The 27,115-nt window shown below is 46.4% G+C and overlaps 1 protein-coding gene across 1 annotated transcript; it reads right to left on the bottom strand.

Annotated features, from left to right (window-relative positions):
- Positions 1–613: 613 nt before the first annotated feature.
- Positions 614–13,026, bottom strand: LOC115438335 (mucin-5AC-like). Its single transcript, XM_030161909.1, has 8 exons — positions 12,942–13,026; positions 11,239–11,783; positions 9,493–9,778; positions 8,053–8,543; positions 6,557–6,954; positions 4,681–4,841; positions 3,658–4,580; positions 614–676 (listed from the first exon to the last, which is right to left on the bottom strand). The coding sequence occupies exons 1-8, from the start codon at positions 13,024–13,026 to the stop codon at positions 614–616; spliced, it is 2,952 nt and encodes a 983-aa protein (XP_030017769.1).
- Positions 13,027–27,115: the final 14,089 nt, after the last annotated feature.

The raw sequence follows: 27,115 nt of genomic DNA, 5'->3' as shown, positions 1-27,115 counted from the left end.
AGTTGTTGTCGTTGGGGAAGCTGTAGTTTTAGTTGGTGCAGCTGTAGTTGTGGCAGCAGTTGTTGTAGTTGGGCTAGCAGTTGTAGTTGGGGAAGCTGTAGTTGTAGTTGTGGCTTTTGTGGTAGTTGTTGGTGCGGTAGTTGTCGTAGTTGGTTCAGCAGTTGTTGTCGTTGGGGCAGCTGTCATTGTAGTTTTGGAAGCTGTTGTTGTTGGTGAGGCAGTTGTTGTCGTTTGGGATGCTGTTGTTGTAGTTGGGGAAGTTGTAGTTGTTGGGGAAGCAGTTGTTGTAGTGGGGGAAGCAGTTGTAGTTGGGGAAGCTGTAGTTGTAGTTACGGCTTCTTTGGTAGTTGCTGGTGTGTCAGTTGTCGTAGTTGGGTCAGCAGTAACCGTCGTTGGGGCAGCTGTCGGTATAGTTGGGGAAGCTTTAGTTATCGTTGGGGCAGCTGTTGTTGTAGTTGGGGAAGCTGTAGTTGTAGTTGGTTCAGCTGTGGTTGTCTTTGGAGCAGCTGTAATTTTAGTGGGGTTAGCTGTGGTGGTAGTTGGGGCAGCTGTTGTGGTTTTTGGGGCAGAAGTTGTTGTAGTCGGTGCTGCAGTTGTTGTAGGTGGGGAAGCTTTAGTTGTAGTTGCGGCTTCTGTGGTAGTTGTTGATGTGGCCGTTGTCGTAGTTGGTGCAGCACTTGTCGTTGGGGCAGTTGTCATCGTAGTTTGGGAAGCTGTAGTTGTTGTTGGTGTGGCAGTAATTGTAGTTGGTGCAGCAGTTGTTGTCGTTGGGGAAGCTGTAGTTTTAGTTGGTGTAGCTGTAGTTGTTTTTGGGGCAGCAGTTGTAGTTGGGCCATAAGTTGTAGTTGGGGACGCTGTAGTTTTAGTTTGGGATGCTGTGGTTGTAGTGGGGGCTTCTGTGGTAGTTGTTGGTGTGGCAGTTGTCGTTGGGGCAGTAGTTTTAGTTGGGGAAGCTGTAGTTGCACTTGGTGCAGCTGTGGTTGTAGTTGGAGCAGCTGTAGTTGTAGTTGGGCTAGCTGTGGTTTTAGTTGTGGAAGCTGTGGTGGTATTTGATGCAGCTGTCGTTGTTGGTGCAGCTATAGTTTTAGTTGTGGATGTTGTGGTTGTAGTGGGGGCTTCTGTGGTAGTAGTTGGTGCTGCAGTTGTTGTCGTTGGGGATGTAGTTATCGTCTGGGAAGTTGTAGTTTTTTTTGGTGCAGCTTTAGTTTTAGTGGGGCTAGCTTTAGTTGTAGTTTGGGCAGCTGTGGTTGTAGTTGGTGCAGCAGTTGTAGTAGTTGGGGAAGCTGTAGTTGTAGTTGGGGACGCTGTGGTTGTGGTAGGGGCTTCTGTGGTAGTTGGTATGGCAGTTGTTGTCGTTCGGGAAGAAGCTGTAGTTGGGGAAGCTGTAATTGTAGTTGGTTCAACTGTGGTTGGAGTGTGGGACGTTGTAGTTGTAGTGGGGCTTTCTGTGCTTGTAGTTGGGGCAGCTATGGTGGTTGTTGGTGCAGCAGTTGTTGTAGTTGGAGACGCTGTAGTTGTATTTGGGGCTTCTTTGGTAGTTGTTTGTTCAGCAGTTGTTGTAGTTGGAGACGGTGTAGTTGTAGTTTGGGCTTCTTTGGTAGTTGTTGGTGCGGCAGTTGTTGTCGTTTGGGCAGTAGTTGTAGTTGGGGAAGTTGTAGTTGTAGTTGGTGCAGCTGTGGTTTTAGTCTGTGCAGCTTTAGTTGTACTGGGGCTAGCTGTGGTTTTAGTTTTGGAAGCAATAGTTGTGGTTGATGCAGCAGTTGTAGTAGTTGGGGAAGCTGTAGTTGTAGTTGGGGACGCTGTGGTGGTAGTGGGGGCTTCTGTGGTAGTAGTTTGTGTGGCAGTTGTTGTCGTTGGGGTAGCAGTTGTAGTTTGGGAAGCTGTAGATGTAGTTTGTGCAGCTGTGGTTGTAGTTGGGGAAGCTGTAGTTGTAGTGGGGCTAGCTATGGTTGTAGTTGGGGCAGCTGTGGTGGTTTTTGGTGCAGCAGTTATTGTAGTTGGAGAAGCTGTAGTTGTAGTTAGGGCTTCTGTGGTAGTATTTGGTGCGGCAGTTGTAGTCGGTGAGGCAGTTGTCGTCGTTGGGGCAGCTGTCGTTGTCATTGGGGAAGCTGTAGTGGTTTTTGGGACAGAAGTTGTAGTTGGGGAAGCTGTAGTTGTAGTTGGGGAAGCCGTGTTGATAGTTTTGGAAGGTGTGGTAGTTTTTGGTGCAGCTGTTGTCGTGTTTGGGGCAGCATTCATTGTAGTTGGTTCAGCAGTTGTAGTTGTTCGGGAAGCCGTAGTTGTAGTTTGAGCAGCAGTGGTTGAAGTGGGGGCTTCTGTGGTAGTTGTTAGTGTGGCAGTTGTTGTCGTTTGGGCAGCAGTTGTAGTTTGGGACGCTGTAGTTGTAATTTGTGCAGCTGTGGTTGTAGTTGGGGCAGCTGTAGTTGTAGTGGGGCTAGCTGTGGTTGTAGTTGGGGCAGCTGTGGTGATTGTTGGTGCAGCAGTTGTTTTAGTCGGTGCAGAAGTTTTTGAAGTTGGGGAAGCTGTAGTTGTCGTTGTGGCTTCTGTGGTAGTTGTTGGTGCGGCAGTTGTCGTGGTTGGTGCAGCAGTTTTTGTCGTTGGGGAAACTGTCGTTTTAGTTTGGGCAGCTGTAGTTGCTGTTGGTGCGGCAGTTGTTGTAGTTGGTGAAGCAGTTGTTGTCGTCGGGGAAGCTGTAGTTGTAGTTGGTACAGCTGTAGTTGTTATTGGGGCAGCAGTTTTTGTAGTTGGGGAAGCAGTTGTAGTTGGGGAAGTCTTAGTTGTAGTTGGTGCAGCCGTGGTTGTAGTTGGGGCAGCTGTGGTGGTTGTTGGTGCAGCTTTCGTTGTTTTTGGTGCAGCAGTTGTTGTAGTTGGGGAAGCTTTAGTTGTAGTTGGTGCAGCTGTGGTTGTAGTTTGGGAAGCTGTAGTTGTAGTGGGGTTAGCTGTGGTTGTAGTTTGGGCAGCTGTAGTTGTTGGTGAGGAAGTTTTTTTTGTTGGGGAGGCTGTCGTTGTAGTCGGGGAAGTTGCAGTATTATGGGAAGCAGTTGTAGAGGGGGCAGCAGTTGTAGTTAGGGAAGCTGTAGTTGTAGTTGCGGCTTCTGTGGTAGTTGTTGGGGCAGCTGTCGTTGTAGTTGGGGAAGCTTTAGTTTTTGTTGGGGCAGCTGTCGTTGTAGTTGGGGAAGCTTTAGTTTTTGTTGGGGCAGCCGTTGTTGTAGTTGGGGAAGCTGTAGTTTTAGTTTGAGCAGCTTTAATTTTAGTGGGCTTAGCTGTGGTGGTTGTTGGGGCTGCTGTTTTGGTTGTTTGTGCAGTAGTTGTTGAAGTCGGTGCTGATGTTGTTGTAGTTGGGGAAGCTGTAGTTGTAGTTTCAGCTTCTGTAGTAGTTGTTGATGCGGCCGGTGTCGTAGTTGGTGCAGCAGTTGTTGTCGTTGGGAAAGCTGTCATTGTAGTTGGGGCAGGTGTAGTTGTTGTTGGTGCGGCAGCAATTGTAGTTGGTGCAGCAGTTGTTGTCGTTGGGGAAGCTGTAGTTGTAGTTGTTTCAGCTGTAGTTGTTTTTGGTGCAGCAGTTGTAATTGGGCCATAAGTTGTAGTTGGGGAAGCTTTAGTTGTAGTTGGTGAAGCTGTGGTTGTAGTTGGGGAAGCTGTAGTTGTAGTGGGGCTGGCTTTGGTTGTCGTTGAGGCTTCTGTGGTAGTATTTGGTGCGGCATTTTTTATAGTCGGTGCAGCAGTTGTTGTCGTTTTGGCAGCTGTAGTTGTAGTTGGGGTAGCTGTAGTTGTAGTGGGGCTAGCTATGGTTTTAGTGGGGCTTGCGGTGGTTGTAGTTGGGGAAGCTGTGGTTGTAGTTGGTGAAGGAGTTGTTGTTGGTGCAGCAGTTGTAGTAGTTGGGGAAGCTTTAGTTTTAGTTGGGGATGCTGTGGTTGTAGTGGGGGCTTCTATGGTAGTTGTTGGTGTGACTGTTTTCATTGAGGCAGTAGTTGTAGTTGGGGAAGCTGTAGTTTTAGTTGGTGCAGCTGCGGTTGTAGTTGGTGCAGCTGTCATTGTTGGTGCAGCTGTAGTTGTAGTTGGGGACGCTGTTGTTGTAGTGGGGGCTTCTGTGGTAGTTGTTGGTGTGGCAGTTGTTTTCGTTCGGGCAGCAGTTGTAGTTGGGGATTCTGTAGTTGTAGTTGGTGCAGCTGTGGTTTTAGTTGGGGAAGCAGTAGTTGTAGTGGGTCTTGCTGTGGTATTAGTTGGGGAAGCTATGATGGTTGTTGGTGCAGTAGTTGTTGTAGTTGGAGACGCTGTAGTTGTAGTTGGGGCTTCTTTGGTAGTTTTTGGTGCGGCAGTTGTCGTTGTTGGGGCAGTAGTTGTAGTTGGGGAAGTTGTAGTTGTAGTTGGTGAAGCTTTGGTTGTAGTTGGTGCAGCTTTAGTTGTAGTGGGGCTAGCTGTAGTTGTAGTTTGGGTAGCAATGGTTGTAGTTGGTGCAGCAGTTGTAGCAGTTGGGGAAGCTGTAGTTGTAGTTGTGGACACTGCGGTTGTAGTGAAGGCTTCTATGGTAGTAGTTGGTTTGGCAGTTGTTATCGTTGGGGCAGCAGTTGTAGTTGGGGAAGCTGTAGATGTAGTTTGTGCAGCTTTGGTTGTAGTTGGGGAAGCTTTGGTGGTTGTTGGTGCAGCAGTTGTAGTTTTAGAAGCTGTAGTTGTAGTTGGGGCTTCTGTGGTAGTTGTTGGTGCGGCAGTTGTAGTCGGTGCAGTTGGTGTCATCGTTGGGGCAGTTGTCGTTGGGGCAGCTGTAGTTGTTATTGGTGCGGCAGTAGTTGTAGTTGGAGCAGCAGTTGTTGTCATTGGGGTAGCTGTTGTTGTCGTTGGGGAAGCTGTAGTTATTTTTGGAACAGCAATTGTAGTTGGGGAAGCTGTAGTTGTAGTTGGTTGAGCTGTGGTTGTAGTGGGGCTAGCTTTGGTTGTAGTCAGAGCAGCTGTGGTGGTTGTTTGTGCAGCAGTTGTTGTAGTCGGTGCTTCAGTTTTTGTAGTTCGGGAAGCTGTAGTTGCAGTTGCGGCTTCTGTGGTAGTTGTTTGTGCGGACGTTGTCGTAGTTGGTGCAGCAGTTTTTATCGTTGGGGCAGCTGTCGTTGTAGTTGGGGAAGCTGTAGTTGTTGTTTGTGCGGCAGTTTTTGTACTTGGGCCAGCAGTTGTAGTTGGGGAAGCTGTAGTTGTAATTGGTGAAGCTGTAGTAGTTTTTGGTGCGGCAGTTGTCGTAGTTGGTTCAGCAGTTGTTTTCATTGGGGCAGCTGTCGTTTTAGTTGGGGAAGCTGTAGTTGTTGTTGGAGCAGCAGTTGTTGTAGTTGGGGCAGCAGTTGTAGTTGGGGAAGCTGTAGTTGTAGTTGGTGCAGCTGTATTTGTAGTTGGGGTAGCTGCAATTGCAGTAGGGCTTGCTGTGGTCGTAGTTGGGGCAGCTTTTGTAGTTTTTGGTGCAGCAGTTGTAGTCGGTGCTGCAGTTGTTGTAGTTGGGGAAGCTGTAGTTTTAGTTACGGCTTCTGTGGTAGTTGTTGGTGTGGCTGTTGTAGATGGTGCAGCAGTTGTTTTCGTTAGGGTAGCTTTCATTGTAGTTGGGGCAGCTATAGTTGTTTTTGGCGCGGCAGTGTTTGTAGTTGGTGCAGCAGTTGTTGTCTTTGGGGAAGCTGTAGTTGTCTTTGGTAAAGCTCTAGTGTTTGTTTGGGCAGCAGTTGTTGTAGTTGGGGCAGCAGTTGTAGATGGGGAAGCTTTAGTGGTAATTGGTGCAGCCGTGGTTGTAGTTTGGGCAACTATAGTTGTAGTGGGGCTAGCTTTGGTGGTAGTACGGGCAGCTGTTGTGGTTGTTGGTGCAGCAGTTTTCATAGTCGGTGCTGCAGTTATTGTAGTATGGGAAGCATTAGTTGTAGTTGGGGAAGCCGTGGTCGTAGTTTGGGAAGGTGTGGTAGTAGTTGTTGCAGCAGTTGTCGTTGTTTGGGCAGCTGTCGTTGTAGTTGGTGCAGCTGTTGTAGTAATTGGGTAAGCTTTAGTTATAGTTGGAGTAGCAGTGGTTGTAGTGAAGGCTTCGTTGGTAGTTGTTGGTGTGGCACTTGTTGTCGTTTGGGCAGATGTTGTAGTTGGGGAAGCTGTAGTTGTAGTTGTTGCAGCTGTGGGTGTACTTGGGGCAGCTGTAGTTGTAGTGGGGCTAGCTGTGGTTGTAATTGGGGCAGCTATGGTGGTTGCTGGTGCAGCAGTTTTTTTAGTCGGTGCAGAAGTTGTAGTTGGGGAAGCTGTAGTTGTAGTTTCAGCTTCTGTGGTAGTTTTTGGTGCGGCAGTTGTCGTGGTTTGTGCAGCAGTTATTGTCGTTCGGGAAACTGTCATTGTAGTTGGGGCAGCTGTAGTTGTTATTGGTGCGGCAGTTTTTGTAGTAGGTGAAGCAGTTTTTGTCATTGGGGCAGCTTTCATTGTAGTTGGTTCAGCAGTTGTAGTTGTTCGGGAAGCTGTAGTTGTAGTTTGAGCAGCAGTGGTTGAAGTGGGGGCTTCTGTGGTAGTTGTCAGTGTGGCAGTTGTTGTCGTTTGGGTAGCAGTTGTAGTTTGGGACGCTGTAGTTTTAATTTGTGCAGCTGTGGTTGTAGTTGGGGCAGCTGTAGTTGTAGTGGGGCTAGCTGTGGTTGTAGTTTGGGTAGCTGTGGTGATTGTTGGTGCAGCAGTTGTTTTAGTCGGTGCAGCAGTTTTTGAAGTTGGGGAAGCTGTAGTTGTAGTTGCGGCTTCTTTGGTAGTTGTTGGTGCGGCAGTTGTCGTGGTTGGTGCAGCAGTTGTTGTCGTTGGGGAAACTGTCATTGTAGTTTGGGCAGGTGTAGTTGTTGTTGGTGCGGCAGTTGTTGTAGTTGGTGCAGCAGTTGTTGTTGTTGGGGAAGCTGTAGTTGTAGCTGGTGCAGCTGTAGTTGTTATTTGGGCAGCAGTTTTTGTAGTTGGGGCAGCAGTTGTAGTTGGGGAAGCCTTAGTTGTAGTTGGTGCAGCCGTGGTTGTAGTTGAGGAAGCTGTAGTTTTAGTGGGGCTTGCTCTGGTTGTATTTTGGGCTTCTTTGGTAGTTGTTGGTGCAGCAGTTGTTGTAGTCGGTGCAGCAGTTGTTGTCGTGAGGGCAGCAGTAGTTAATTTTGGGGTAGCTGTAGTTGTAGTGGGGCTTGCTGTGGTTTTAGTTTGGGCAGCTGTGGTGGTTGCTGGTGCAGCTTTCGTTGTTTTTGGTGCAGCAGTTGTTGTAGTTCGGGAATCTTTAGCTGTAGTTGGTGCAGCTGTGGTTGTAGTTTTGGAAGCTTTAGTTGTAGTGGGGTTAGCTCTGGTTGTAGTTTGGGCAGCTGTAGTTGTTGGTGAGGAAGTTTTTTTCGTTGGGGAGGCTGTCGTTGTTGTTGGGGAAGCAGTTGTTGTAGAGAGGGCAGCAGTTGTCGTTGGGGAAGCTGTAGTTGTAGTTGCGGCTTCTGTGGTAGTTGTTGGTGCGTCAGTTGTCGTAGTTGGTTCAGCAGTTGTTGTCGTTGGGGCAGCCGTCTTTGTAGTTGGGGAAGCTGTAGTTTTAGTTTGTGCAGCTTTGGTTTTAGTTGGAGCAGCTGTAATTTTAGTGGGGTTAGCTCTGGTGGTAGTTGGGGCTGCTGTTTTTGTTGTTGGTTCAGCAGTTGTTGTAGTCGGTGGTAATGTTGTTGTAGTTGGGGAAGCTGTAGTTTTAGTTGACGCTTCTGTGGTAGTTGTTGATGCGGCCGGTGTCGTACTTCGTGCAGCAGTTGTGGTTGTTGGGAAAGCTTTCATTGTAGTTGGGGCAGGTGTAGTTGTTGTTGGTGCGGCAGTAATTGTAGTTGGTGCAGCAATTGTTGTCGTTGGGGAAGCTATAGTTGTAGTTGGTGCAGCTGTATTTTTTTTTGGTGCAGCAGTTGAAGTTGGGCCATGAGTTGTAGTTGGGGAAGCTGTAGTTGTAGTTGTTGAAGCTGTGGTTGTAGTTGGGGAAGCTATAGTTGCAGTGGGGCTAGCTTTGGTTGTAGTTGGGGCTTCTGTGGTAGTATTTTGTGCTACATTTGTTATAGTCGGTGCAGCAGTTGTTGTCGTTTGGGCAGCTGTAGTTGTAGTTGGGGTAGGTGTAGTTGTAGTGGGGCTTGCTGTGGTTTTAGTGGGGCTTGCGGTGGTTGTAGTTGGGGAAGCTGTGGTTGTAGTTGGTGAAGCAGTTGTTGTTGGTGTAGCAGTTGTAGTAGTTGGGGAAGCTGTAGTTTTATTTGGGGACGCTGTGGTTGTAGTGGGGGCTTCTATGGTAGTTGTTGGTGTTACTGTTTTCGTTGAGGCAGTAGTTGTAGTTTGGGAAGGTGTAGTTTTAGTTGGTGCAGCTGTGGTTGTAGTTGGTGCAGCTGTAGTTGTAGTGGGGCTATCTGTGGTTGTGGTTGGGGCAGCTGTGGTTGTTGTTGGTGCAGCTGTCATTGTTGGTGCAGCTGTAGTTGTAGTAGGGGATGCTGTTGTTGTAGTGGGGGCTTCTGTGGTAGTTGTTGGTGCTGCAGTTGTTGTCGTTGGGGCAGTAGTTATAGTCTGGGAAGTTGTAGTTTTTGTTTGTACAGCTTTAGTTGTAGTGGGGCTAGCTTTAGTTTTAGTTTTGGCAGCTGTGGTTTTAGTTGGTGCAGCAGTTGTAGTAGTTGGGGAAGCTGTAGTTGTAGTTGGGGACGCTGTGGTTGTAGTGGGGGCTTCCTTGGTAGTTGTTGGTGTGGCAGTTGTTTTCGTTCGGGCAGCAGTTGTAGTTGGGGATTCTGTAGTTGTAGTTGGTGCAGCTGTGGTTTTAGTTGGGGAAGCAGTAGTTGTAGTGGGTCTTTCTGTGGTATTAGTTGGGGAAGCTATGGTGGTTGTTGGTGCAGCAGTTGTTGTAGTTGGAGACGCTGTAGTTGGGGCTTCTTTGGTAGTTTTTGGTGCAGCAGTTGTCGTCGTTGGGGCAGTAGTTGTAGTTGGGGAGGTTTTAGTTGTAGTTGGTGAAGCTTTGGTTGTAGTTGGTGCAGCTTTAGTTGTAGTGGGGCTAGCTGTAGTTGTAGTTTGGGTAGCAATGGTTGTAGTTGGTGCTGCAGTTGTAGCAGTTGGGGAAGCTATAGTTGTAGTTGGGGACACTGTGGTTGTAGTGGGGGCTCCTGTAGTAGTAGTTGGTTTGGCAGTTGTTGTCGTTGGGGCAGCAGTTGTAGTTGGGGAAGCTGTAGATGTAGTTTGTGAAGCTTCGGTTGTAGTTGGGGAAGCAATAGTTATAGTGGGGCTTGCTGTGGTTGTAGTTGGGGAAGCTTTGGTGGTTGTTGGTGAAGCAGTTGTGGTAGTTGGAGAAGCTGTAGTTGTAGTTGGGGCTTCTGTGGTAGTTGTTGGTGCGGCAGTAGTTGTAGTTGGAGCAGCAGTTGTTGTCGTTGGGGCAGCTGTCGTTGTCGTTGGGGAAGCTGTAGTTGTGTTTGGAACAGCAGTTGTAGTTGGGGAAGCTGTAGTTGTAGTTGGTTCAGCTGTGGTTGTAGTTGGGGCAGCTGTAGTTGTAGTGGGGCTAGCTTTGGTTGTAGTCAGGGCAGCTGTGGTGGTTGTTGGTGCAGCAGTTGTTGTAGTCGGTGCTGCAGTTTTTGAAGTCCGGAAAGCTGTAGTTGTGGCTTCTGTGGTAGTTGTTGGTGCGGATGTTGTCGTAGTTCGTGCAGCAGTTTTTATCGTTGGGGCAGCTGTCGTTGTAGTTGGGGAAGCTGTAGTTGTTGTTTGTGTGGCAGTTTTTGTACTTGGGCCAGCAGTTGTAGTTGGGGAAGCTGTAGTTGTAGTTGGTGAACCTGTAGTTGTTTTTGGTGCGGCACTTGTCGTAGTTGGTTCAGCAGTGGTTTTCATTGGGGCAGCTGTCGTTGTAGTTGGGGAAGCTGTAGTTGTTGTTGGAGCAGCAGTTGTAGTTGGGGCAGCAGTTGTAGTTGGGGAAGCTGTAGTTGTAGTTTGTGCAGCGTTTGTTGTAGTTGGGGTAGCTTTAATTGTAGTAGGGCTAGCTGTGGTGGTAGTTGGGGCAGCTTTTTTGGTTTTTGGTGCAGCAGTTGTTGTAGTGTGGGAAGCTGTAGTTGTAGTTACGGCTTCTGTGGTAGTTGTTGGTGCGGCTGTTGTCGTAGCAGTTGTTGTCGTTAGGGTAGCTTTCATTGTAGTTGGGGCAGCTATAGTTGTTGTTTGCACGGCAGTGTTTGTAGTTGGTGCAGTAGTTGTTGTCTTTGGGGAAGCTGTAGTTGTTGGTAAAGCTCTAGTTGTTGTTTGGGCAGCAGTCATTGTAGTTGGGGCAGCAGTTGTAGTTGGGGAAGCTTTAGTGGTAATTGGTGCAGCCGTGGTTGTAGTTTGGGCAGCTATAGTTGTAGTGGGGCTAGCTTTGGTTGTAGTATGGGCAGCTGTTGTGGTTGTTGGTGCAGCAGTTTTTGTAGTCGGTGCTGCAATTTTTGTAGTATGGGAAGCTGTAATTGTAGTTGGGGAAGCCGTGGTCGCAGTTTGGGAAGGTGTGGTAGTTGTTTTTGCAGCATTTGTCGTTGTTTGGGCAGCTGTCATTGTAGTTGGTACAGCTGTTGTAGTAATTGGGGAAGCTGTAGTTATAGTTGGAGTAGCAGTGGTTGTAGTGAAGGCTTCTATGGTAGTTTTTGGTGTGGCAGTTGTTGTCGTTTGGGCAGATGTTGTAGTTGGGGAAGCTGTAGTTGTAGTTTTTGCAGCTGTGGTTGTAGTTGAGGCAGCTGTAGTTGTTGTTGGTGCGGCAGTTGTTGTAGTTGGTGAAGCAGTTGTTGTCGTTGTGGAAGTTGTAGTATTAGTTGGTGCAGCTGTAGTTTTTTTTGGGGCAGTAGTTATTGTAGTTGGGCCAGCAGTTGTAGTTGGGGAAGTTGTAGTTGTAGTGGGGTTTGCTGTGGTTGTAGTTTCGGCAGGTGTGGTAGTTGTTGGTGCAGCAGTTGTCTTAGTCGGTGCTGCAGTTTTTGTACTCTGAGAAGCTGTAGTTGTAGTTTCAGCTTCTGTGGTAGTTGTTGGTACGGCAGTTGTTTTAGTTGGTATAGCAGTAGTTGTCGTTGGGGCAGCTGTAGTTGTTTTTCGTGCGGCAGTTGTTGTAGTTGGTGAAGCAGTTGTTGTCGTTGGGGAAGCTGTAGTTGTAGTTGGTGTAGCTGTAGTTTTTGTTTGGGCAGCAGTTCTTTTAGTTTTGCCAGCAGTTTTTGTTGGGGAAGCTGTAGTTGTAGTTGCGGCTTCTGTTGTAGTTTTTTGTGCGGCATGTGTCGTAGTTGGTTCAGCAGTTGTTGTCTTTTGGGCAACTTTTTTTGTAGTTGGGGAAGCTGCAGTTGTTTTTTTAGCAGTAATTGTAGTAGTTGGGGCAGCAGTTGTAGTTGGGGAAGCTGTAGTTGTAGTTCGTGCAGCTGTGGTTGTAGTGTGAGTAGCTATAATTGTAGTGGGGCTAGCTTTGGTTGTAGTAAGGGCAGCTTTTGTGGTTTTTGGTGCAGCAGTTGTTGTAGTCGGTGCTGCAGTTGTTGTAGTATGGGAAGCTGTAGTTGTAGTTGGGGAAGCCGTGGTCGTAGTTTGGGAAGGTGTGGTAGTAGTTGTTACAGCAGTTGTTGTCGTTGGGGCAGCTGTCGTTGTAGTTTGTGCAGCTGTAGTAGTAATTGGGGAAGCTGTAGTTGTAGTTGGAGCAGCAGTGGTTGTAGTGAAGGCTTCTGTGTTAGTGTTTGGTGTGGCAGTTGTTGTCGTTTGGGCAGATGTTGTAGTTGGGGAAGCTGTAGTTGTAGTTTGTGCAGCTGTGGTTGTAGTTGGGGCAGCTTTAGTTGTAGTTGTAGTGGGGCTAGCTGTGGTTAAAGTTGGGGCAGCTATGGTGGTTGTTGGTGCAGCAGTTTTTGTAGTCGGTGCAGCAGTTGTTGTAGTTTGGGAAGCCTTAGTTGTAGTTGCGTATTCTGTGGTAGTTTTTGGTGCGGCAGTTGTCGTGGTTTTTGCAGCAGTTTTTGTCATTGGGGCAACTGTCGTTGTAGTTTGGGCAGCTGTAGTTGTTTTTGGTGCGGCAGTTTTTGTAGTAGGTGCAGCAGTTTTTGTCGTTGGGGAAGCTGTAGTTGTAGTTGGTACAGCTGTAGTTGTTATTTGGGCAGATGTTTTAGTTGGGGCAGCAGTTGTAGTTTGGGAAGCTTTAGTTGTAGTTTGTGCAGCCGTGGTTTTATTTGGGGCAGCTTGAGTTGTAGTGGGGCTAGCTTTGGTTGTAGTTGGGGCTTCTGTGGTAGTTGTTGGTGCGGCAGTTGTTGTAGTCGGTGCAGCAGTGTTTGTCGTTTGGGATGCAGTTGTAGTTGGGGAAGCCGTAGTTTTAGTTCGTGCAGCTGTGGGTATAGTGTGAGTAGCTATAATTGTAGTGGGGTTTGCTTTGGTGGTAGTTTGGGCAGCTTTTGTGGTTGTTGGTGCAGCAGTTGTTGTAGTCGGTGCTGCAGTTGTTGTAGTATGGGAAGCTGTAGTTTTAGTTGGGGAAGCCGTGGTCGTAGTTTGGGAAGGTGTGGTAGTAGTTGTTGCAGCAGTTGTCATCGTTGGGGCAACTGTTGTAGTAACTGGGGAAACTGTAGTTGTAGTTGGAGCAGCAGTGGTTGTAGTGAAGGCTTCTGTGGTAGTTGTTGGTGTGGCAGTTGTTGTCATTTGGGCAGATGTTGTAGTTGGGGAAGCTTTAGTTGTAGTTTGTGCAGCTGTGGTTGTAGTTGGGGCAACTGTAGTTGTAGTGGGGCTAGCTGTGGTTGTAGTCTGGGCAGCTATGGTGGTAATTGGTGCAGCAGTTTTTTTAGTCGGTGCAGCAGTGTTTGTAGTTGGGGAAGCTGTAGTTCCGGCTTCTTTGGTAGTTTTTGGTGCGGCAGTTGTCGTGGTTTGTTCAGCAGTTTTTGTCGTTGGGGCAACTGTCGTCGTAGTTTGGGCAGCTGTAGTTGTTATTGGTGTGGCAGTTTTTGTAGTAGGTGCAGCAGTTTTTGTCGTTGGGGAAGCTGTAGTTTTAGTTGGTACACCTGTAGTATTTATTTGGGCAGATGTTGTTGTAGTTGGGGCAACAGTTGTAATTTTGAAAGCTTTAGTTGCAGTTGGTGAAGCCATGGTTGTATTTGGGGCAGCTGTAGTTGTAGTGGGGCTAGCTGTGGTTGTAGTTGGGGCTTCTGTGGTAGTTGTTGGTGCAGCAGTTGTTGTCGTTTGGGCAGCAGTAGTTGTAGTTAGTGTAGCTGTAGTTGTAGTGGGGCTAAAATTGGTTGTACTTTTGGCAGCTTTGGTGGTTGTTGGTGCAGGTTTAGTTGTAGTTGGTGAAGCAGTTGTTGTAGTTGTGGAAGCTTTAGTTTTAGATGGTGCAGCTGTTGTTGTAGTGGGGTTAGCATTGGTTGTAGTTTGGGCAGGTGTGGTAGTTGTTGGTGCAGCAGTTGTTGTAGTTTGTTCTGCAGTTGTTGTAGTTTGGGAAGCTGTAGTTGTACTTGCAGCTTCTGTGGTAGTTTTTGGTGCGGCAGTTTTTGTTGTTGGTGCAGCAGTAGTTGTCAATGGGGCAGCTGTCGTTGTAGTTTGGGCAGCTGTAGTTGTAGTGGGGCTAGAATTGGTTGTACTTTGGGCAGCTTTGGTGGTTGTTTGTGCAGCTTTAGTTGTAGTTGGTGCAGCTGTGGTTTTAGTTGGGGCAACTGTAGTTTTAGTGGGGTATGCTGTGGTTGTAGTTTGGGCAGGTGTGGTAGTTTTTGGTGCAGCAGTTGTTGTAGTCGGTGCTGCAGTTTTTGTAGTTTGGGAAGCTGTAGTTGTAGTTGCGGGTTTTGTGGTAGTTTTTGGTGAGGCAGTTGTCGTAGTTGGTGCACCAGTATTTGTCGTTTGGGCAGCTTTCGTTGTAGTTGGGGAAGCTGTAGTTGTTGTTGGAGCAGCAGTTGTTGTAGTTGGGCCAGCAGTTGTAGTTGGGGAAGCTGTAGTTGTAGTTGGTGCAGCTGTGGTTGTAGTTGGTGGAGCTGTAATTGTAATGGGGCTAGCTGTGGTGGTAGTTGGGGCAGCTTTATTGGTTTTTGCTGGAGTTGTTGTAGTTGGGGAAGCTGTAGTTGTAGTTGGGGATGTCGTGGTCGTAGTTTGGGTGGGTGTGGTAGTTGCTGGTGCAGAAGTTGTCGTTGTTGGGGAAGCTGTAGTTGTAGTTGGAGCAGCAGTGGTTGTAGTGGGGGCTCCTTTGGTAGTTTTTGGTGTGGCAGTTTTTTTCGTTGCGGCAGCAGTTGTAGTTGGGGAAGCTATAGTCTTAGTTTGTGCAGCTGTGGTTGTAGTTGGGGCAGCTGTAGTTTTAGTGGGGCTAGCTGTGGTTTTAGTTGGGGAGGCTATGGTGGTTGTTGGTGCAGATATGGTTGTAGTCGGTGCAGCAATTTTTGTAGTTGGGGAAGCTGTAGTTGTAGTTGCGGCTTCTGTGGTAGTTGTTGGTGCGGCAGTTGTTGTGGTTGGTGCAGAAGTTTTTGTAGTTGGGGCAGCTGTAGTTGTGTTTGGTGCGGCAGTGTTTGTAGTTGGTGCAGCAGTTGTTGTCGTTTCTGTAGGTGTAGTTGGTACAGCTGTAGTTGTTGTTTGGGCAGAAGTTATTTTAGTTGGGGAAGCTTTTGTCGTAGTTGGTGCAACCGTGGTTTTAGTTGGGGCAGCTGTAGTTGTAGTGGGGCTAGCTTTTGTTGTAGTTGGGGCTTCTGTTGTAGTTGTCTTTACGGCAGTTGTTTGTACGGCAGTTGTTGTAGTCGGTGCAGCAGTTGTTGTCATTGGGGTAGAAGTAGTTGTAGTTGGGGTAGCTATAGTTGTAGTGGGCCTGGCTGTGGTTGTCGTTTGGGCAGCTGTGGTGGTTTTTGGTGAAGCAGTTGTTGTAGTTGTGGAAGCTTTAGTTTTAGTTGGTGCAGCTGTTGTTGTAGTGGGGTAAGCATTGGTTGTAGTTTGGGCAGGTGTGGTAGTTGTTGGTGCAGCAGTTGTTGTAGTTGGTTCTGCAGTTGTTGTAGTTTGGGAAGCTGTAGTTGTACTTGCAGCTTCTGTGGTAGTTGTTGGTGCGGCAGTTTTTGTTGTTGGTGCAGCAGTAGTTGTCGTTGGGGCAGCTGTCGTTGTAGTTGGGGCAGCTGTATTTGTGTTTGGTGCGGCAGTTGTTGTAGTTGGTGCAGCAGTTGTTGTCGTTGGGGAAGCTGTAGTTGTAGTTGGTGCAGCTGCAGTTGTTGTTGTGGCAGCAGTTGTTCTAGTTGGGCCACCAGTTGTTGTTGGGGGATCTTTAGTTTTAGTTGGTGCAGCCGTGGTTGTAGTTCGGGCAGCTGTAGTTGTAGTTGGGCTAGCTGTGGTTTTAGTTTGGGCTTCTGTGGTAGTTGTTGGTGCGGCAGTTTTTGTAGTCAGTGCAGCAGCTGTTGTCGTTGGGGCAGCAGTAGTTGTAGTTCGGGTAGCTGTAGTTGTAGTGGGGCTTGCTGTTTGGGCTGCTGTGGTGGTTGTTTGTGCACCTTTCGTTGTTGTTGGTGCAGCAGTTGTTGTAGTTGGGGAAGCTTTAGTTGTAGTTGGTGCAGCTGTGGTTGTAGTTTGGGCAGCTGTAGTTTTAGTGGGGTTTGCTGTGGTTTTAGTCTCTACAGGTGTGGCAGTTTTTGGTGCAGCAGTTGTTGTAGTCAGTTCTGCAGTTGTTGTAAATTGGGAAGCTGTAGTTGTAGTTGCGGCTTCTGTGGTAGTTGTCGGTGCGGTAGTTGTCGTAGTTGGTGCAGCAGTTGTCGTTGGGGCAGCTGTCATTGTAGTTGAGGCAGCTTTAGTATTTGTTGGTGCGGCAGTTGTTGTAGTTGGTGAAGGAGTTTTTGTCGTTGGGGAACCGTTAGTTGTAGTTGGTGCAGATGTAGTTGTTGTTGGGGTAGTAGTCGTTGTAATTGGGCCAGCAGTTGTAGTTGGGGAAGCTGTATTTGTAGTTGCGGCTTCTGTGGTTTTTGTTGGTGGGGCAGTTGTCGTAGTTGGTTCAGCAGTTTTTTTCATTTGGGCAGCTGTCGTTGTAGTTTGGGAAGCTGTAGTTTTTGGAGCAGCAGTTGTTGTAGTTGGGGAAGCATTAGTTGTAGTTGGTTCAGCTGTGGTTTTAGTTGGGGTAGCTGTAATTGTAGTGGGGCTTGCTGTGGTGGTAGTTTTGGCAGCTGTTGTGGTTGTTGGTGCAGCAGTTTTTGTAGTCGGTGCTGAAGTTGTTGTAGTTGGGGAAGCTGTAGTTGTAGTTGGGGAAGCCGTGGTCATAGTGTGGGCAGGTGTGGTAGTTGTTGGTGTGGCAGTTTTTTTCGTTGAGGCAGAAGTTGTAGTTGGTGAAGCTGTAGTTTTTGTTTGTTCAGCTGTGGTTTTAGTTGGGGCAGCTGTAGTTGTAGTGGGGCTTTCTGTTGGTGTAGTTTGGGCAGCTATTGTGGTTGTTGGTTCAGCAGTTTTTGTAGTCGATGCAGTAGTTGTAGTTGGGGAAGCTGTAGTTGTAGTTGTGGCTTCTTTGGTAGTTTTTGGTGCGGCAGTAGTCGTGATTGGTGCAGCAGTTTTTGTCGTTGGGGCAATTGTTGTTGTAGTTGGGGTAGTTGTAGTTGTTGTTGGTGTGGCAGTTGTTGTAGTTGGTGCAGCAGTTGTTGTCATTGGGGAAGCTGTAGTTGTAGTTGGTACAGCTGTAGTGTTTGTTGTGGCAGCAGTTGTTGTAGTTCGGGCAGCAGTGTTAGTTGGGGAAGCTTTAGCTGTAGTTGGTGCAGCTGTGGTTGTAGTTGGGGCAGCATTAGTTGTAGTCGGGCTTGCTGTGGTTGTACTTGGGGCTTCTTTGGTAGTTGTATATGCGGCATTTGTTTTAGTCGCTGCAGCAGTTGTTGTCGTTTTGGAAGCAGTAGTTGTAGTTGGGGAAGCTTTAGTTGTAGTGGGGCTTTCTGTGGTTTTAGTTTGGGCAGCTGTGGTGGTTGTAGGTGCAGCTTTCGTTTTTGTTGGTGCAGCAGTTGTTGGGGAAGCTTTAGTTGTAGTTGGTGCAGCTTTGGTTTTAGTTGGGGAAACTGTAGTTGTAGTAGGGTATGCTGTGGTTGTATTTTGGGAAGGTGTGGTAGTTTTTGGTGCAGCAGTTGTAGTCGGTGCTGCAGTTGTTGTTTTTTGGGAAGCTGTAGTTATAGTTGCGGCTTCTGTGGTAGTTGTGGGTGCAGCAGTTGTCGTAGTTGGTGCAGCAGCAGTTCTAGTTGGTGCAGCAGTTGTTGTCATTGGGGAAGCTGTAGTTGTAGTTGGTGCAGCTTTAGTTTTTTTTGGGGCAGCAGTTGTTGTAGTTGGGCCAGCAGTTGTAGTTGGGGAACCTGAAGTTGTAGTTGTGGCTTCTGTGGTAGTTATTGGTGCGGAAGTTGTCGTAGTTGGTTCAGCAGTTGTTGTCTTTGGGGGAGCTTTCGTTGTAGTTGGGGAAGCTGTAGTTGTTGTTGGAGCAGCCGTTGTTGTAGTTGGGGCAGCAGTTGTAGTATGGGATGGTGTAGTTTTAGTTGGTGTAGCTCTGGTTTTAGTTGTGGTAGCTGTAATTGTAGTGGGGCTAGCTTTGGTGGTAGTTGGGGCAGCTGTTGTGGTTTTTGGTACAGCAGTATTTGTAGTCGGTGCTGCAGTTGTTGTAGTTTGGGAAGCTCTAGCTGTAGTTGGGGAAGCCGTGGTCGTAGTCTTGGCAGGTGTGGTAGTTGTTGGTGCAGCAGTTGTTGTAGTCAGTTCTGCAGTTGTTGTAGTTTTGGAAGCTGTAGTTGTATTTTCGGCTTCTGTGGTAATTGTCTGTGCGGCAGTTATCGTAGTTGGTGCAGCAGTTGTTGTCATTGGGACAGCTGTCGTTGTAGTTGGGGCAGCTGTAGCTGTTGTTGGTGCGGCAGTTGTTGTAGTTGGTGAAGATGTGTTTGTCGTTGGGGAAGCTGTAGTATTAGTTGGTGCAGCTGTAGTTGTTGTTGGGGCAGTATTTGTTTTAGTTTGGCCAGCAGTTGTAGTTGGGGAAGCTGTATTTTTAGTTGCGGCTTCTGTGGTTGTTGTTGGTGCGGCAGTTGTCGTAGTTTGTTCAGCAGTTGTTTTCATTGGGGCAGCTGTCGTTGTAGTTGGGGAAGCTGTCGTTGTTGTTGGAGCAGCAGTTTTTATAGTTGGGGCAGCAGTTGTACTTGGGGAAGCTGTAGTTGTAGTTGGTGCAGCTGTGGTTTTAGTTGGGGTAGCTGTAATTGTAGTGGGGCTTGCTGTGGTGGTAGTTGGGGCAGCTTTTGTGGTTGTTGGTGCAGCAATTGTTGTAATCGGTGCTTCAGTTTTTTTCGTTGGGGAAGCTGTAGTTGTAGTTTGGGAAGCCGTGGTCGTTGTTTCGGCAGGTGTGGTAGTTGTTGGTGCAGCACTTTTCGTCGTTGGGGCAGCTTTCGTTGTAGTTGGTGCAGCAGTTGTAGTAATTGGGGAAGCTGTAGTTGTAGTTGGAGCAGCAGTGGTTGTAGTGGGGGCTTCTGTAGTAGTTGTTGGTGTGGCAGTTGTTGTCGTTGAGGCAGTAGTTGTAGTTGGGGAAGCTGTAGTTGTAGTTTTTGCAGCTGTGGTTGTAGTTGGGGCAGCTGCAGTTGTAGTTGGGTTTGCTGTGGTTTTAGTTTGGGCAGCTGTGGTGGTTGTTGGTGCAGCAGTTGTTGTAGTCGGTGAAGCAGTTGTTTTAGTTGGGGAAGCTGTAGTTGTAGTTTCGGCTTCTGTGGTAGTTTTTGGTGCGGCAGTTGTCTCTGTTGATGCAGCAGTTTTTGGCGTTGGGGCAACTTTCGTTGTAGTTTGGGCAGTTGTAGTTGTTGTTGGTGCGGCAGTTGTTGTAGTTGGTGCAGCAGTTGTTGTCGTTGGGGAAGCTGTAGTTGTTGTTGGTACAGCTCTAGTTGGTTTTTGGGCAGCAGTTATTATAGTTTGGGCAGCAGTTGTTGCTGTGGAAGGTTTAGTTGTAGTTGGTGCAGCCGTGGTTGTAGTTGGGGCAGCTGTAGTTTTAGTGGGGCTAGCTGTGGTTGTAGTTTGGGCTTCTTTGGTTGTTGTATGTGCGGCAGTTTTTGTAGTCGGTGCAGCAGTTGTTGTCGTTGTGGAGGCAGTAGTTATAGTTGGGGTAGCTGTAGTTGTAGTGGGGCTTTCTGTGACTGTAGTTATGGCAGGTGTGGTAGTTGTTGGTGCAGCAGTATTTGTAGTCGGTGCTGCCGTTGTTGTAGTCGGGGAAGCTGTAGTTGTAGTTTCGGCTTCTGTGGTAGTTGTGGGTGCAGCAGTTGTCGTAGTTGGTGCAGCAGTTGTTTTTTTTGGGGCAGCTGTCATTGTAGTTGGGGCAGCTGTAGTTTTTGTTGGTGCGGCAGTTGTTCTAGTTGGTGCAGCAGTTGTATTCGTTGGGGAAGCTGTGGTCGTAGTTGGGGCAGCTTTTGCGGTTGTTGGTGCAGCAATTGTTGTAATCGGTGCTCCAGTTTTTTTCGTTGGGGAAGCTGTAGTTGTAATTGGGGAAGCCGTGGTCGTAGTTTCAGCAGGTGTGGTAGTTGTTGGTGTAGCAGTTTTCGTCGTTGGGGCAGATGTCGTTGTATTTGGTGCAGCAGTTGTAGTAATTGGGGAAGCTTTAGTTGTAGTTGGATCAGCAGTGGTTGTAGTAGGGGCTTCTGTAGTAGTTTTTAGTGTGGCAGTTATTATCGTTGAGGCAGCAGTTGTAGTTGGAGAAGATGTAGTTGTAGTTTTTGCAGCTGTGGTTGTAGTTGGGGCAGATGTAGTTGTAGTGGGGCTAGCTGTGGTGGTAGTTGGGGTAGCTTTTGTTGTTGGTGCAGCAGTTGTTGTAGTCGGTGAAGCAGTTTTTTTAGTTTGGGAAGGTTTAGTTGTAGTTTCGGCTTCTGTGGTAGTTGTTGGTGCAGCAGTTGTCGTGGTTAGTGCAGCAGTTTTTTTCGTTGGGGCAACTGTCGTTGTAGTTGGGGCAGTGTTAGTTGTTGTTTGTGCGGCAGTTGTTGTCGTTGGGGAAGCTGTAGTTGTTTTTGGTACAGCTGTAGTTGTTTTTTGGGCAGATGTTGTTGTTGGGGCAGCAGTTGTAGTTTTGGAAGCTTTAGTTGTAGTTGGTGCAGCCGTGGTCTTAGTTTGGGCAGCTGTAATTGTAGTGGGGCTTGCTGTGGTTGTAGTTGGGGCTTCTTTGGTAGTTGTATGTACGGCAGGTGTTTTAGTCGGTGCAGCAGTCGTTGTCGTTGGGGCAGCAGTAGTTGTAGTACGGGTAGCTTTAGTTGTAGTGGGGCTTGCTTTGGTTTTAGTTTGTGTAGCTTTCGTTGTTGTTTGTACAGCAGTTGTTGTAGTTGGGGAAGCTTTAGTTGTAGTTGGTACAGCTGTGGTTCTAGTCGGGGCAGCTGTAGTTGTAGTGGGTTTAGCTTTGGTTGTAATTTGGGCTGGTGTGGTAGTGTTTGGTGAAGCAGTTGTTGTAGTCGGTGCTGCAGTTGTTTTTTTTGGGGAAGCTGTAGCAATAGTTGCGGCTTCTGTGGTAGTTGTTTGTGCGGCAGTTGTCGTTGTTGGTGCAGCAGTTGTTGTCGTTGGGGCAGCTGTCGTTGTAGTTTGGGCAGCTTTAGTTTTTTTTGGTGAGGCAGTTGTTGTAGTTGGTGCAGCAGTTGTTGTCGTTGGGGAAGCTGTAGTATTAGTTGGTGCAGCTGTAGTTGTTGTTGGGACAGTAGTTGTTTTAGTTGGGCCAGCAGTTGTAGTTGGGGAAGCTGTATTTTTAGTTACGGCTTCTGTGGTTGTTGTTGGTGCGGCAGTTGTCGTAGTTGGTTCAGCAGGTGTGGTAGTAATTGGTGCAGCAGTTGTAGTAATTGGGGAAGCTTTAGTTGTAGTTGGAGCAGCAGTGGTTGTAGTAGGGGCTTCTGTAGTAGTTTTTAGTGTGGTAGTTGTTATCGTTGAGGCAGCAGTTGTAGTTGGAGAAGGTGTAGTTGTAGTTTTTGCAGCTGTGGTTTTAGTTGGGGCAGATGTAGTTGTAGTGGGGCTAGCTGTAGTGGTAGTTGAGGCAGCTGTTGTTGTTGGTGCAGCAGTTGTTGTAGTCGGTGAAGCAGTTGTCTTAGTTGGGGAAGCTTTAGTTTTAGTTTCGGCTTCTGTGGTAGTTGTTGGTGCGGCAGTTGTCGTGGTCAGTGCAGCAGTTTTTGTCGTTGGGGCAACTGTCGTAGTTGGGGCAGTGTTAGTTGTTGTTTGTGCGGCAGTTGTTGTAGTTGGTGCAGCAGTTGTTGTCGTTGGGGAAGCTGTAGTTGTTGGTACAGCTGTAGTTTTTTTTTGGGCAGCAGTGTTTGTAGTTGGGGCAGCAGTTGTAGTTTTGGAAGCTTTAGTTGTAGTTGGTGCAGCTGTGGTTGTAGTTGGGGAAGCTGTAATTGTAGTGGGGCTTTCTGTGGTTGTAATTGGGGCTTCTTTTGTAGTTGTATTTACGGCAGGTGTTGTAGTCGGTGCAGCAGTATTTGTCGTGGGGGCAGCAGTAGTTGTAGTTGGGGTAGCTGTAGTTGTAGTGGGGCTAGCTGTCGTTTTAGTTGGGGCTTTTATGGTAGTTGTTGGTGCGGCAGTTGTTGTAGTCGGTGCAGCAGTTGTTGTTGGGGCAGCAGTAGTTGTAGTTGGGGTAGCTGTAGTTGTAGTTGGGGCAGCTGTAGTTGTAGTGGGGCTAGCTGTCGTTTTAGTTGGGGCTTCTTTGGTAGTTGTTGGTGCGGCAGTTGTTGTAGTCGGTGCAGCAGTTGTTGTTGGGGCAGCAGTAGTTGTAGTTGGGGTAGCTGTAGTTGTACTGGGGCTAGCTTTGGTTGTAGATTGGACAGCTGTGGTGGTTATTGGTGCAGCTTTCATTGGTGTTGGTGAAACAGTTGTAGTTGGGGAAGCTTTAGTTGTAGTTTGTGCAGTTGTGGTTGAAGTTGGGGCAGCTGTAGTTGTAGTGGGGTTAGCTGTGGTTTTAGGTCTGGCAGGTGTGGTAGTTGTTGGTGCAGCATTATTTGTAGTCGGTGAAGCTGTAGTTGTAGTTGCTTCTTCTGTGGTAGATTTTGGTGCGGCAGTTGTCGTAGTTTGTTCAGCAGTTGATGTCGTTGGGGCAGCTGTTGTTGTAGTTGGCAAAGCTTTAGTTGTTGTTGGAGCAGCAGTTGTGGTAGTTGGGGAAGCTGTAGTTGTAGTTGCGGCTTCTGTGGTAGTTTTTGGTGCGGCAGTTGTCGTAGTTGGTGCAGCAGTTTTTTTCGTTGGGGCAGCTGTCGTTGTAGTTGGGGCAGCTGTAGTTTTTTTTGGTGCGGCAGTTGTAGTTGGTGCAGCAGTTTTTGTCGTTGGTGAAGCTGTAGTTGTAGTTTCTTCTTCTGTGGTAGATTTTGGTGCGGCAGTTGTCGTAGTTTGTTCAGCAGTTGATGTCGTTGGGGCAGCTGTTGTTGTAGTTGGCGAAGCTGTAGTTGTTGTTGGAGCAGCAGTTGTTGTAGTTGGGGAAGCAGTTGTAGTTTGGGAAGGTGTAGTTGTAGTTGGTTCAGCTGTGGTTGTAGTTGGAGCAGCAGTGGTTGTGGTGGGAGCTTCTGTGGTAGTTTTTAGTGTGGCAGTTATTGTTGTTGAGGCAGTAGTTGTAGTTGGGGAAGCTGTAGTTGTAGTTTGTGCAGCTGTGGTTGTAGTTGGGGTAGCAGTTGTTTTAGTGGGGCTAGCTGTGGTGTTAATTTGGGCAGCTGTGGTGGTTGTTGGTGCAGCAATTGTTGTAGTCGGTACAGCAGTTGTTGTAGTTGGGGAAGCTGTAGTTGTAGTTGCGGCTTCTGTTGTAGTTGTTGGTGCAGCAGTTGTCGTGGTTGGTTCAGCAGTTTTTGTCGTTGGGGCAATTGTCGTTGTAGTTGGGGCAGCTGTAGTTGTTGTTGGTGCGGTAGTTTTTGTAGTTGGTGCAGCAGTTGTTGTTGTTGGGGAAGGTGTAGTTGTAGTTGGTACAGCTGTAGTAGTGTTTTTGGCAGCAGTTGTTTTAGTTGGGGCAGCAGTTGTAGTTAGGGAAGGTTTAGTTTTTGTTGGTGCAGCCGTTGTTGTAGTTGGGGAAGCTGTAGTTGTAGTGGGGCTTGCTGTGGTTGTAGTTGGGGCTTCTGTTGTAGTTGTATGTGCGGCAGTTGTTGTAGTTGGTGCAGCAGTCGTTGTCGTTGGGGAAGCTATAGTTGTAGTTGTTGCAGCTGTAGTTGTTGTTTTGGCAGCAGCTGTTGTAGTTGGGCCAGCAGTTGTAGTTGGGGAAGCTGTAGTTGTAGTAGCGGCTTCTGTGGTAGTTGTTGGTGCGGCAGTTGTCATAGTTGGTTCAGCAGTTGTAGTTGTGGAAGCTTTAGTTGTAGTTGGTTCAGCTGTGGTTGTAGTTGGGGCAGTTGTGGTGGTTGTTGGTGCAGCAGTGTTTGTAGTTGGAGAAGCTGTAGTCTTAGTTGGGGCTCCTTTTGTAGTGTTTGGTGTGGCAGTTGTTGTAGTTGGGGCAGTTGTCGTTGTAGTTGGGGCAGCTGTAGTATCTGCTGGTGCGGCAGTAGTTGTAGTTGGAGTAGCAGTTTTTGTCGTTGGGGCAGCTGTGGTTGTAGTTGGGGAAGCTGTGGTTTTAGTTGGTGCAGCTGTGGTTGTAGTTTGGGCAGCTGTAGTTGTAGTGGGGCTAGCTGTTGTTGTAGTTGGGGCAGCTGTAGTTGTAGTCGGGGCAGGTTTAGTTGTAGTTCGGGCAGCTGTAGTTGTAGTTCGGGCAGCTGTAGTTTTAGTTGGAGCAGGTGTAGTTGTGGAAGCTTTAGTTGTAGTTGGTTCAGCTGTGGTTGTAGTTGGGGCAGTTGTGGTGGTTGTTGGTGCAGCAGTGTTTGTAGTTGGAGAAGCTGTAGTCTTAGTTGGGGCTCCTTTTGTAGTGTTTGGTGTGGCAGTTGTTGTAGTCGGTGCAGCAGTTGTCGTTGGGGCAGTTGTCGTTGTAGTTGGGGCAGCTGTAGTATCTGCTGGTGCGGCAGTAGTTGTAGTTGGAGCAGCAGTTTTTGTCGTTGGGGCAGCTGTGGTTGTAGTCCGGGAAGCTGTGGTTTTAGTTGGTGCAGCTGTGGTTGTAGTTTGGGCAGCTGTAGTTGTAGTGGGGCTAGCTGTTGTTGTAGTTGGGGCAGCTGTAGTTGTAGTCGGGGCAGCTTTAGTTGTAGTTCGGGCAGCTGTAGTTGTAGTTCGGGCAGCTGTAGTTTTAGTTGGAGCAGGTGTAGTTGTGGTTTTTTCCAATGTAGTTGTAGTTTGGGCAGCTATGGTTGTAGTTGTTGCATCAGTTTTAGTTGGTGCAGCAGTTTTTGTAGTTGAGGGTTTAATTGCTGTTTTTGGATTATTTTAAAAGTTGTTTTTATTCATCATCGAAAAAAGTATTTTTATTATTTCGGTTCTGCAGTTTGGACTCATCATATTCAGAATAATTATTGACATTCACTTTACTTTATTGTTCACAATTTTTTTCAAACAAAGTGAACATTATCTCGTCTCAGACAAAAAGTATAAAACAACAGATTCAGTTAGGGCTGTCTTAATATTTTGTTCCTTATTAACTCACTGTCACACATTAACACTGTCACGTTTTGTTTTTTTTTTTTGTTCTTTAACTTACCTGTTATCATTAGAAATATTGAAAAGACGTGTCCAGTTCCCATCCTGACCTGGGTTGAATCTGAAAATATGAAAAAGCACATTCACTTTTACTAGTAGTCCTAAACTTGTACAATAGAACAGCTGATTCAATGGTGAATCCATGCTATTTATATTGTGTTTCCACATGATTTTTTATACCAAATGCTCACATTCTTTCCAGCCACTGTTAAATATCACATTTTTTTTTTATCATATTGGGAAAGCTGTGTGGAGAAAAGTAGTGAGCTAAATGATCAGCTCTATCACATTAAATTAATCAACTACAGTGACGTTACCATTGGATAAATATATCAATCTAAATTACAATAATGTGGCAAAAACGACTTTACTGTATATATTATAAACATTCTGTAAATGTCCTGTCAATATTAAATCAGTTATCCACAGAACTCTACTAAAAATGTTCTGTCCAATTTCCTGTTTTACTCTCATATCTGATTCTAATTTTCAGTCACACACACATCCTTGTGGTCTAGGTAATCACCCAAGCTCATTATTCTACATCTGGGGTGTCAAAGTCATTTTAGTTCAGTTCCACATTCAGCCTAATATGATCTGAAGTGGGCTGGACCTGTCAAATAATATAAATAATAGGATAAGAACTGATAAATAATGTCAACTCCAAAGTTTTCTCTCTGTTTTTGAGTGAAAAAAGTAAAATTCTGTAATGAAAATGTTTACATCTACGAACTGTACTTGCACATAACATGAACAAATATGAACCTGAAAATTCTTAAGAAAAATAAGTGCATTTTTAACAATATTACGCCTTAGTTTATCATTTAAACATGTGCATCACAGCTTACAGATCACAGTGGATTTACAAATACACAAAATATTTAGTAACAGGCAGAATATTTGTACAATTCTACATACGTCTCTTAAGACATTTCATATTGTTTATACTTGTTCAGGTTATTCACATTTTTTGTAAAAAGCTAGTCTGTAAATAGAAACATTTTTGTGTAATTTTACTTTTTTTACACTAAAACAAAGACAAAAATGTGCATTTTTCATTATTTATAGGTTGTTATGATAGTATTTTACTGGTCTTACCCATTTTAGATTGAATTGACCTAAAATGATTTTCACATCCTTGATCGTTAATATCTTCATTACAATTTTTGCATTTCACAAATTCATCCGAGGGGCCAGATTGGACCCTTTGGCGGGCTGGATTTGGCCCCCGGGCCACATGTTTGACACCTGTGTTCTACATCAACTGACATTCCCAAACTTATTCATGAAGCAACCCACCTGTGAAGGTGTGTTTAACCCAGAATTAAAATATGCAGCACATTTGTGATACTTTGTAAAAACAAATGCGAAATAGCCTACTCAAAATTCCTCTATATCCAGGGTGACCCAAAAAAACGGGAATTTTTGAAGTGCGTATTGGCAGACATGAGCAAGTGGCAGCACTGCGAGACAGTGACCTTGAGCAAGTAAACACACCATTTTAGTAACCATGGATCAGTGGAATGGGCAACAGCATGCGTTAGCCATAAAAATGTTTTATTAAAACGGCGATAGTTTGACAGCTGCGCAGAGGGAGTTCCAACGTTTTTGCAACTTAGGACATCATGGTGCTGTTCCATCAAAACACGTGATAAAATGTTGGATTAATAACTTTGAGGAGACTGGATCTGTCCTAAAGAAGAAACCTGCTGAGATGTTGCAGCGGTCAATGAGGAATCTCAACAGCAGATTTCAAGAACGCATTCGTACAGGAGGACGCCATCCACAGGAAGTAATTTTAAAAAAACGAAAATTCCACCATTGTTCCTTAAATGGCATGTTTTAAGGTGTCAATTACTATGAATAAAATATTTTTCTTCCATCACTCTTGGTTTTATTGGATTGTTAAAAAGTTTCCGTTTTTTTGTGTCACCCTGTATATTGATTAGTGATCATAAAGTGTAACATTTCCCTTCCCTGCCTTCAACTATACAGTGGAATGATTAGATGAGACATGTCGAGCTCACACAAATAGTACTAAGATTTAAAACAATTATACAGAACAATAATTTACACACTTTTTGGACTTAGAAGGACAGCAGGTGATGTGTTTCAGCGACACGAACTCACAAGCGTATGATAAAATAGAAAATAAAGTTCTGAGATTTGTATTTGAAATAAAAATAAACAACTTTGCTAAACTTAGATTTCACCAACTCTGCTGTGTTTGAGTTGTGTTCAAGATTGCTCAGGGAAAAAATAGGTTTAGTCACTCTACTGATCATTAAAGGTTTTTTTCTAATTTTCTAATTTTCTTTCTATATTTTTCTAATATAAGGTTTTGGGATTTTATAAAACAGGCGCAGTTTGCAGTAAACTGCCCACTGCTAACCTTCATAATGTTGCACAAATTCCGTAAATAGTCTCCCCTAACAGGGAACGCAGTTACATACACAAGTGACACACCACTGTGTTCTGTCTTCCTCTAATTTTACGACACGTGTCATAAATAAATGTGACAGTTTTTCAACACCAGAGTAAACCTGGCCTATAGAACCTTCCAGTAACATACAGACATACCATGAGTTATTACTCTGTCTTTTTCTGTCGAAAAACAGAAGAAATCCACGTGTTGACACATACTGATGTAACTGATGGAGAAACTCAACTGTGATGTAAATACTTTTTCCACTCTTTCACTGAGGCAGAA

Source organism: Sphaeramia orbicularis, chromosome 18 (assembly GCF_902148855.1).
Source record: "Sphaeramia orbicularis chromosome 18, fSphaOr1.1, whole genome shotgun sequence".
NCBI classification, from domain to species: Eukaryota; Metazoa; Chordata; class Actinopteri; order Kurtiformes; family Apogonidae; genus Sphaeramia; species Sphaeramia orbicularis.
This window is presented reverse-complemented; position numbering and strand designations above follow the sequence as displayed.